At 38.4% G+C, this 10,965-nt stretch overlaps 1 protein-coding gene across 2 annotated transcripts; it reads right to left on the bottom strand.

Moving 5' to 3' along the window:
* Positions 1–2,552: 2,552 nt before the first annotated feature.
* Positions 2,553–4,704, bottom strand: LOC143419931 (uncharacterized). Of its 2 annotated transcripts, none has more exons than XR_013099969.1 (5): positions 4,077–4,699; positions 3,903–3,959; positions 3,308–3,482; positions 3,013–3,178; positions 2,553–2,860 (listed from the first exon to the last, which is right to left on the bottom strand). XR_013099969.1 is itself a non-coding variant. In XM_076887818.1 (5 exons), exons 1-4 carry the CDS (start codon positions 4,122–4,124, stop codon positions 3,013–3,015), a joined length of 459 nt encoding a protein of 152 aa, XP_076743933.1. In that variant the 5' UTR covers positions 4,125–4,704; the 3' UTR covers positions 2,553–2,860. The 2 variants fall into 2 exon arrangements, 1 of the variants encoding a protein (XP_076743933.1); XM_076887818.1 differs by having other exon boundaries at positions 3,890–3,959; positions 4,077–4,704.
* Positions 4,705–10,965: the final 6,261 nt, after the last annotated feature.

Here is a 10,965-nt window from a genome sequence, read left to right as displayed (position 1 = left end):
ACAATTCTTCACTCTAGAGAACAAGTCTCCACTGCTCTAGAGGCACTTGGCACTTGCATAGCACTTGATGATGTAAGGCAACTTAGCCTGGAAACCCAATCCATGAAACTCTATGCCCTGTTCTTGAGACACTCTGAAGGACACGAAGTTTGGAGGCCTGTAGTGACTGACTCTGCAGAAAGTTGGTGACCTTTGCACACTAGGCACCTCAGCATCCACTGACTACAGTCTGTGATTCTACATGTCCTAACACTTTATAGCTAAGTTTCTATCATTCCTAATCACTTCCACTTGTTATAATATTGCTAAAAGTTGAAATTTCAAAACTGGACTTGTTACACAGGTGGTATCCTATCCCAGTGCCAGGGTAGAATTCACTGAGCTCCTGAGAGCGACCCATTCTTCCACAAATGTTTGCAGAAGCAGTCTGCATGCCTAGATGCTTGATATTATACCCCTGTGGCCATGAAAGCGATCGGAATGCCTTTATTCAGTGATTTGAATAGGTGAGTAGATATAATATAATGTAGCTTTAGAAATGTTATAGCATCTAAGAGACAGACATGTTTCCTTGTAAAATATATGATACTCTTTTTTTTCTTTTTTCTTTTTTTTAAAGCAACCAAATAGAAAAACTCAGCAGAACCAAGCACTTCAGGTAACAGGGTTGCTGTCTACTTTGCAACTCTATTTTAATGTGGCAAATGAATGTTACATCAGCTACTGTACTTATGTCCAACTTGCATGACTGAGTGTTACATTGTTCACACTCAATAGTTGTGTGTAATTCAACATAAACCCAGGAAATATCCCAGGATATTTTAACAAATGCAACTGCAGCATTTGAAAAGTGGATTTACTGTCTACTACACACTAGATCAGTACTTAATGTGAGGAGAACTGGTCTTGTAAAGTCAGACTGTCAAGAGTTGGGTTTTTTTGTTTTTTCAGATAACCGTGCAGGAAATGCATCCACAGGACTAAGTCCGAACAACAATGAATGCCCAGAATGTGGGGCTTCCACTCAAATGACAAAGACAAATACCTTCAACAACTTTCTTTTCTGTTTTTTTTATTTTATTTTTGCCGTTCATGATGCTAATCAGGGACCCATTGTTCTAAACCTGCCTCAGAAACTTATATTTCTTTAGGAACTAGGTTAGTAGTCCATGCGGATTTATTGCATGTTCAGCTTAAAGCTACGTAATAATGGCACTTATATTTGACAGCACAATTTCTTACATTTTGAGTCATACGCACAACGCTGGACATTTTAGTCATAAGCAACTGATAAAATAAATCCCTACAATTGCATTATTCCTTTGGGAACAAAGCAGTTCTGTACTTTCAATTTTGAACTACGTAAACCAAAATACCCCTTAAATGTCACAACGCTCTCCTTGATACCCTTCCCAACCCCTGATACTCCTTCTGCCTTAATGTACCCCAGCCCTTTATTCTGCTTTCACACTCAGTTTCCTTTCACCCTCCACTTAAACGTATCTTGTGCAGATCATTAATAGTTAATGCAGGAAAGACATATACACAAACTACCGTGACCTAAGAAAATCTTTTTTCACACAAACATCAGACACAGTGAGATTTCATGTTCTCCAGCCTGCCAGTTTCCTTCTAGAAAATCAAGTAATTTGCACTTGTTGTTAGTGAGTGACCATGCACTACTAAATTAAAAAGGAGCAAGCAAACAAGCAGTGCCACATTGATAGTGCTGCTTGTGCAAATTATCTCCTGCAGTGAACTACAGTATATGAATTGACAGAATTTGTTATGGTGAGTGAGGTTTTTTGGTTTATGTTTTTATAACTCCTAATCTAGGTCGATCATGGCTCATGGCTCAAGAGTTGGCAGTTCATCTTGTAATCGGAAGGTTGCCGGTTTGAGCCCCGGCTCGGACAGTCTCGGTTGTTGTGTCCTCGGGCAAGACACTTCACTTGTTGCCTACTAGTGGTGGTCGGCGGGCACGGTGGCGCCAGTGTCCTGCAGCCTCGCCTCTGTCAGTGCACTCCAGGGCAGCTGTGGCTACAATGTAGCTTGCCATCACGTGTGTGTGAATGGGTGAATGACTGAATGTAGTGTAAAGCGCTTTACAAATACAGGCCATTTACCATTTATTCCAATGTGAATTAGACATTTTATTGTATTTTTACAGTAACTTACTGGCAACACTATTGCCAGTAAGTTACTGTAATTACTGATTTACAGTATCTTTACTGTTGTGATGTTTTACAGTTCAACCACTTTACTGTAAACATATATTACAGTATAACAGCTTTACTGTAAACGTGGTTTACAGTTAGAAAGACTTACCGTGATTAAGTTTTATAGTATCACTGTACTGCAAATGTGGTTTATGGTATAACACTGTAATTGTGTACAGTATAATTTGTTTAGACTGTAATTGTGTTTTACAGCATATAAAATAATATTAACATTCATATTCAATATAAGAACATTTACAAAAAACAATATAATTCAATAAAGTAGTCTCAGAATAGTGAATTAAACCAACATTTATTGTTGATAAATTTTTTTAACAAGAAAAACATTTTTCAACTGAATAAAAACAATGTCAATAACCAAAATAAATAGAAGCGTACATGAAAACTACACAGTCCTTCACCTTTCTGTGTCTGATTTTTTTTAAGGAAAACAGTTTTTCATTCCACTAAAAACAGGACAAACCCACCAGCATGAACATTAAATAAACTATTACAATTGTAAAACAAAAATCATTTACAAAATTTAATAATTATCAGTGGGTCCCAGGAAATAGAATGTGACATGGGATTTAGATTTCCGTTACCAGGATGGTCGGGTTCAGCGTAGTCTTTATCACCACCTGTCAAAGACACATCATCAATATTCATGTTTGCTCAGGTTATTCACTTGTTCACATCTGTCTGAGATCATTCATACTGTTGTATGGATGTGTGTACAGTATGTATATAATTATCAGCTATGTAAAAGATATTATCATCTCTGTATTCTTACCTAGTTGGAAGTCCTCCATTCAAACTCAGAGAGCCGCTGGAGGAAGGTGGTGATCCGAGGGCTGATGCTTGTGACCTTCCTCTTTACAACACAACCTGTCTTGCGGCTTGTACCAAGTTTTGAAGGGCATTTTGTTCCCATGTCTGGATTGATCCTCACAAAGAACCTTTTAACGGAAAAAAGGCTGCTTTAATTTCAAAATTAAAACATACATTACAGCAATCACCTATATGTTTCTGCAACTGTAGTCAAGCTATCACATATATTTCATTCTTAAATGGTGTAAAGTATTTACCTCTGTATCATCTCCAGTGTGATGGACGCTGACTCCTGATACTCAAGGTTGAAAACGTAGTATGACGCAAAGAAGACAGCAAGGGTGCTGGCAAAGTCATGCATCTGCTCAGGCTCATAAAATGTCTTGCCCTCCAAACTGATCATCCAGCGGCTTGCAGACATGAAATTATTCCCTAAAAACAGACAAGAGTCCAATAAGACAATGTGCTCACCCTTACAAATAAGGTTTCCACAAGAATGCTGGATAGCAGGCCTCACACTGTACAAAAATAGAATCCACACGGTTTGCTGCTATTTCTCTTACTATTTATTATGTAATGAAAATTATGATCAATTACAGGAAAAAACTGCCTAATGTTTTGGCATTTTGGCCTGTGCTGAAATGTTAGGCTGTTTTTTCCTGTTGGTCATTGTGTATAATAAATAATAAGAGAAACAGCAGCAAACTGTGTGTATTCTATTTTATACAATATAAAACAGACAAATCCCTGTTAAGTAAGTTGTTGTGGGTACAAATACCACAATAATTACATAGATTTTTTACAAAAATATTACAAGAGGATTGAAACTATTTACTTACCAAGCGCTATTACCCTTGGTGTGATGGGTAAGGTCATCTCTCTCTCAACAGACATCTTGGTGGAAAAAGCCTTTAAAACACAAAAGGAACTGATTTGAATGATGATACCCAAAATCATTGAAATATTTTTCCTTTGTTTATGTTGACAGTATTGAGAGTGCATGTGTAAAATTTTAAATATAATTACGTCAGCCAAGATGAAGATTGAGTCCTCTTTTTCTTGGAAGTACTTCATCAGAAGAAGGATGGCTGCTGTGGCGATCTGGTTGTGGTTCAGCTTTGCACTGTGCACTCAAGTAGCAGATGTTCAATCTCCTTGTTCCACTGAAGTCTCTGGCTTGCAATGCACCACACTGGGCGGGAAAAGACAGAGAGACAATTGTTAATTTAATGTTGCATTTATTTAACCCTTGAAAAATATATTTACATAAGTAAATAAAAGAAAAAAAAAACACACAACCCATCTTTTCCAGAATAATTCAACTAATTGCTCTTTTGACCAACCTAACACAGACGTTACACGGTTTTCCTATGAAAAAGACCCTGGAAGACGTTGTATTAAAGGAAAAAAAACATGCTCCCCTTCCCACTTAAAAAAATAATAAATATTAAACTTAGGTTGGAGTTCCTCGCGCCACCAACCTAATGTTATATTAACTTTTTAATGTTGTGTACTGCAGCTCACACAAAATTAAATAAAGCAGGCTAACCTACATGAGCAAGCTCAAAACTGGATAAGATTGTTTTAGCAGTCTCTAAATTTCCAAAAAAAAAAGTTGTCTTTCTTTATTCTCATTAAATGTGTATTTTTACCTGCTGCTTTAGCTGAAGCTAAATGTCCCACTGTTAGCGTGGCCAGCTTCTCAATAGTCATAGAACAGAAGCGCAGGAGGACAATGCACCACACTCGGCGGGAAAAAGACAAAGACTGTCGTTGCGCCTGTGTTCCTCGCCGATCCCCGTGGAAAATATATATCTAAATATATATTTAAATAAGAAAAGAAAAAAACACACACAACCTATTTTTTCCAGAATAATTCAGCTAATGTGCTATTTCGACCAAGCTAACACCGATTTTAAGCCCCCCCTCCCCCCCACACACACACACACAAAAAATATATATGCTCTTAAGAATTAATAAACGAGTATGTTAGGTAGGAGAGTCCTTTGCATTGCCTTATGACGTCCCGTTTGCAGTTTCCACACAGAGGTCCAACAATAACGAGGTGCAAAATCTTTTGTCCTCTCGAGCATATCGTAATGAAGAGTTAACAAAGTTGGCCTGTCTTTCCTCTCCTGTCAATCACTGGATCACAGGTCATGTCAGTCAGGATATGGAGTGGTGGTGGTTGGTAGAGGTAGGTGGGTGGGTGGGCGGGGCCAGCATGCATTCAGTGTGTGTTTCACTAAGTTGGGTTGACTAGTTCCCAGAAGAGTTCTGTACATGTTGCACGTTCAGTAAATGAGCAATTCAGTTACTGCTCGACTGAGAAGCCTCCGCCAAATTATTACAATATTCTCCACTGACTGAAGTTCGCCTTTCTGCGTCTTTTTTAAATAACTTTATTCACTACTTGTCACAAGTACAAAATTACACAAAAACAGACAGCAGCAACAACCTAAGTGAAATCCAACAACAGAATAGTGACAAGTAAAAAAATTAACAAAAGGAAATGTGAATCTTGTTCAGGGTTAATCAGAGATAAGTGATGGAGATGCAGCAATGTGAATTCTGCTTTTTTTATTTGTAGTTAACCTTATAGTCTTTACATATGAATGGAAGTCAATTAAGAAAACACAGAATTTTGGGAGAGATTTGGAGAACCTTGCTTTATAAAATTTCCCTACAAGGAGGCCTTTCTGCATTCTTTCCCCTCTCCCCAGGAGCAGCTGTCACTTGAATTGATCTCTATGGCAATGCAGTGGCAAGCACACATTTGCAGCAGCTGTGCATGTGCATACAACTGCATGCAGCAGATTAGATGATCAGAATTCTTGAACCTTACACACAGGCAAGTCCCCTAAAAAGTCAAAACCATAATACTTTCACTGGTATCATACTGACAAATGGCATAGGTTGGAGGAAAATCTGGAAATGGTTGGCAGTGAAAGAGTTAAAATGTAATGCACTATTGCAACCAACCACTGAAAGAGTAAAAATACACAAACAGTATGATGAACCATTCAAATCACATAATACTAATGTGTTAACGGTAGGTATAACTACTACCGCAATTTTAAAAAATACAGTAAGTAAATGTAAATAAACTTAATATACCCATAATGCAAAGCAAATTACAGTAATTAACTGTAGAAATGTTTTCAGGTTAGTTACTGGGCATTTTGTGGTATTTTACTGTGAAAAATACAGCAAAGGTTAACATACCTAATTTTGAAGAAGATATGATTTTTATAAGTACAGTAGGTATTGTCTGGACTCTAACTCCAGATAATTCAATTACTAAATGGTACTGTAATCTTACAGTTGACATCCTTTATTAAATAAATATTTTGAGTATGAGTAATTAATTAGATGTGGCAGTACCTGCTCAGCCTTATCCTCTCAAAACTGTCATTATAGGCTGTAAGACAGATAGTTGAGTGGCACTTATGACAAAATGTTGTTATATGACACACAAGAACAAATCATAATATGCCCTTAGAGTGGACACCATGGATGAGCTGATTAATTAGAAGTGCAGTACCTGTAACCTCAGCAGCTCTGGTGAACTATTCTGTGTCATTCACAGCTGACTGTCCTTATGGTGATCAGCTGAAAAGTAAACAATAAAATGTAGTTTTCATCGCATTGTTTAGCACTCATTATTTATGAAATTAGAAGCATGTAAGCAAATCACAGTTAGGCCATACAGTGGGGCAAAAAAGTATTTAGTCAGCCACCGATTGTGCAAGTTCCCCCACTTAAAATGATGACAGAGGTCAGTAATTTGCACCAGAGGTACACTTCAACTGTGAGAGACAGAATGTGAAAAAAAAATCCATGAATTCTCATGGTAGGATTTGTAAAGAATTTATTCGTAAATCAGGGTGGAAAATAAGTATTTGGTCACCTCAAACAAGGAAAATCTCTGGCTCACACAGACCTGTAACGTCTTCTGTAAGACGCTTTTCTGTCCCCCACTCGTGAATGAATGAATGGCACCCGTTTGAACTCATCATCTGTATAAAAGACACCTGTCCACAGCCTGAAACAGTCAGACTCCAAACTCCGCCATGGCCAAGACCAAAGAGCTTTCGAAGGACACCAGGAAAAGTATTGTAGACCTGCACCAGACTGGGAAGAGTGAATCTACAATAGGCAAGCAGCTTGGTGTGAAAAAATCAACTGTGGGAGCAATCATCAGAAAATGGAAGACATACAAGACCACTGATAATCTCCCTCGATCTGGGGCTCCACGCAAGATCTCATCCCGTGGGGTCAAAATGATCATGAGAACGGTGAGCAAAGATCCCAGAACCACACGGGGGGACCTGGTGAATGACCTGCAGAGAGCTGGGACCAAAGTAACAAAGGTCACCATCAGTAACACACTACAACGGCAGGGAATCAAATCCCGCAGTGCCAGACGTGTTCCGCTGCTGAAGCCAGTGCATGTCCAGGCCCGTCTGAAGTTTGCCAGAGAGCACATGGATGATACAGCAGAGGATTGGGAGAATGTCATGTGGTCAGATGAAACCAAAGTAGAACTTTTTGGTATAAACTCAACTCGTCGTGTTTGGAGGAAGAAGAATACTGAGTTGCATCCCAAGAACACCATACCTACTGTGAAGCATGGGGGTGGAAACATCATGCTATGGGGCTGTTTTTCTGCCAAGGGGACAGGACGACTGATCCGTGTTAAGGACAGAATGAATGGGGCCATGTATCGTGAGATTTTGAGCCAAAACCTCCTTCCATCAGTGAGAACTTTGAAGATGAAACGAGGCTGGGTCTTCCAACATGACAATGATCCAAAACACACCGCCCGGGCAACAAAGGAGTGGCTCCGTAAGAAGCATTTGAAAGTCCTGGAGTGGCCTAGCCAGTCTCCAGACCTCAACCCCATAGAAAATCTGTGGCGGGAGTTGAAAGTCCGTGTTGCTCGGCGACAGCCCCAAAACATCACTGCTCTCGAGAAGATCTGCATGGAGGAATGGGCCAAAATACCAGCTACTGTGTGTGCAAACCTGGTAAAGACCTATAGTAAACGTTTGACCTCTGTTATTGCCAACAAAGGTTATGTTACAAAGTATTGAGTTGTATTTTTGTTATTGACCAAATACTTATTTTCCACCCTGATTTACGAATAAATTCTTTACAAATCCTACCATGTGGATTCATGGATTTTTTTTTCATATTCTGTCTCTCACAGTTGAAGTGTACCTCTGGTGCAAATTACTGACCTCTGTCATCATTTTAGGTGGGGGAACTTGCACAATCCGTGGCTGACTAAATACTTTTTTGCCCCACTGTATATGAATTTTGACTACTTCGGGCAGTTTAGAGCTCTTTACATTCATTTCTATGGGGTCAAAATTACATCCACTGTGGTTCTAGGTTTAAGCAAACATATTTTTTTTCTTTTGATTCCACACACTCCAAAATTCTGTATTTGATGAATAAGCCTATTTTAGAAAAAGTCAGAAGCCCATCATCTCATATTCCCAAGTTAACAGTATTAAATTAATTTGTATTAAGCATAGTTTTTCCTACATTGTCTCCTATTGTCCCACTGGTGTACTGCTGAAAAGTTTAGTACAAAACTGGACAAGTAGTGCACATTGAGGTCACATGTCCAAACTCAACTTGCCTCTCTAACTTTGTCTCCAAATTGCTCAACCTGAGCTGTCCCTCTTATGTACTTATTCCTTCTGACCTACACTTCTATAATTCTTCATCAGCCATCAAGTAGACATCACATCTGTAGCTCACTTTCTTGCTGATCATCATCTCTCTTCTTAAACTTGCTTCAACAACTCTTTCCCATACCTTGGTATTTCTCGTCAGGTTTATGCCTCTGTAGTTACTTGAGCTCTGCACCATTATCCTTGATCTTGAGTCAAGTAGTGTGGTCAACAAGTCCACTGCCCTGTCTCCTAGACATCTTACCTCCATAGTTATGTCATCAAGATCAACTGCCTTTCGACTCTTCACCCTCTTCATAGCAGCTTAATTTCCTCCTTACTAATCCTCTGCACTTCCTGACTGTCTTTCATCTGTCCTCCACAGTGTCTCGTATTTTTTTCCTTTGTGAGCTCCTTAAAGTATTCTTCCCACTGACTCAGGCTCCAGACTCACAGACGGAGCAGGATCCACTAGCTCGAGTTCTTGACTCGCAGACGGAGTTGGACCCACAGACTTGGGTTCATGCAGCGAAGGTAGCTCTAAAGAAGCAGGAGAATCAGGCTGAACTGCCTGGGGCTGCTCAGTAGGCTCTGTTGTGTTTAGGTGTTTGCCTAAATCTTTTAAGTACTCACATACTAGTCAGTTGTTGCCTATGAACTTCAGAGTCCACTTTGAGATTCATGTTTTAACTTTTATAGCTCTGCATGGACAAGCATCAGCATATATGACAGAACTTTCATATCCATATGTCCCCAGCAGGTCACTGAAACCTTTGCAACAGAAACGGGAACTCTCTCCCTCTGAGCTTGAGATCTGTGAACTCAGTGGTCTCTTTCACAAAGCAGTTAAAACTCATCCTTTTAAACTTGCTTTTTGGTAACTTTGTTTTAATGTTTTGTCTTTTTTGTGTTGTACCTTAGTGATATTTGTCATGAAACATGCTATATAAATAAATTGTACTTATTTGCTGTTAGTTATGTGAGCAAAAACTCTGAAAGCTTTTGAAAACATGTTTCTAACTTTAGTTTGGACAAGAGGAATGGTGGGATACACACACAGTTGCACACACAAAGCACATTATATATGTGCCTATATATGGGTGGTTTCTATTAGCACTCCATGAAATGACCTTTGTGAGAAGCTGCTTGGCTGTCCATTAGATCAGCAGCTTATCTATGTTCCAAACCTATTCTATTTCTAAAAAGAAGGGAATAATCATGATTAAACTTAACTTTAATATTTACTTCTGACACACTGTTTGGCTCAACAAGCATTCAAGAATCAATCTTTAATACTAACTGCTCTAAAAATAGTCACTGCTGACATTATGCTTTTTCATTTTTAGCCTGACTCAGATGTTCAGAGAAATAGCCCTGCAAACACAAACAATGAGAAGATGAAGTGGCATCAGCAGATACCTAATATTGGAAGCTGATTGTCCATTAAAATATATATGGTTTATAAATGCTATATAGGTTAAAAGTTGAATATAAGCCTCATTTTGTGTCTTAAGGAAACCCAGGAGGGTCTATGGGTCAGCCAGGCATCCTAGCACTTGTGAAAAGGACGTGATGGGCAAACAAATGAAATCTGAAACCCAGCTCTTGCTGTGTAGTCATATTTTTATATCAGGAAAGAACATTAAGTGTCTTCTTTATACCTGACCGAGATAAACATTTTTACATCACTCACAAAGTTACGCAGTCTAAATCTGATCAAATGGTCTTCTACTAATCCAATCCAAATTTCATTCCTATACTCATAGTCTTATTTAATAAAATCCTTTTTCCTTTGGCTTTCCCAGTGCTTTACCCCTCAGAGTTGCCTGGACGTCAAAAATATTAATTTTATTTTTCAAAATGCATCATATGACAACAAAGTTTCACAGAAAGTTTACAAAATAAATATAAATTAATTAACTGATAGTATTATGAAGGTATGTGGTTTTGCCTTAAACATACCAATATTAAAAACTACTTAGTTTACATTTAAGATAACAGTTTGCATGGGTTGACTAATAATTCCTCAGTTTAATTCTTTCATTCAGAGTTTCTCATTGGCCTTAGAAAAATTAGACAGTATCCATGGCAGTTTAAAGTCTCCTCAGGAGGTTGATGTGGTCATGAATTTGGAAAAAAAAAATGCAGACGGCAGATGATAAATGTATATTGAATGGGAAGTAAAGCAATGTATAAACTGACTAAATAAGGCAGAAGATATAAAATTAATA

The sequence above is a fragment of the Maylandia zebra genome, linkage group LG1 (assembly GCF_041146795.1).
Source record: "Maylandia zebra isolate NMK-2024a linkage group LG1, Mzebra_GT3a, whole genome shotgun sequence".
NCBI classification, from domain to species: Eukaryota; Metazoa; Chordata; class Actinopteri; order Cichliformes; family Cichlidae; genus Maylandia; species Maylandia zebra.
Note: the sequence above shows the minus strand (reverse complement) of the source record. Positions and strands in the feature narration are given on the sequence as shown.

What these genes read in the sequence shown, in the direction of transcription:
- LOC143419931 (XM_076887818.1), bottom strand. Translation starts at nt 4,124, where the DNA reads ATGAAGTACTTCCAAGAAAAAGAGGACTCAATCTTCATCTTGGCTGAC. An exon ending in CAATCTTCATCTTGGCTGAC is followed by an intron (nt 3,960 to 4,076) that starts GTAATTATATTT and finishes TGTGTTTTAAAG; the next exon opens with GCTTTTTCCACCAAGATGTC. An exon ending in ACACTGGAGATGATACAGAG is followed by an intron (nt 3,179 to 3,307) that starts GTAAATACTTTA and finishes TTCCGTTAAAAG; the next exon opens with GTTCTTTGTGAGGATCAATC.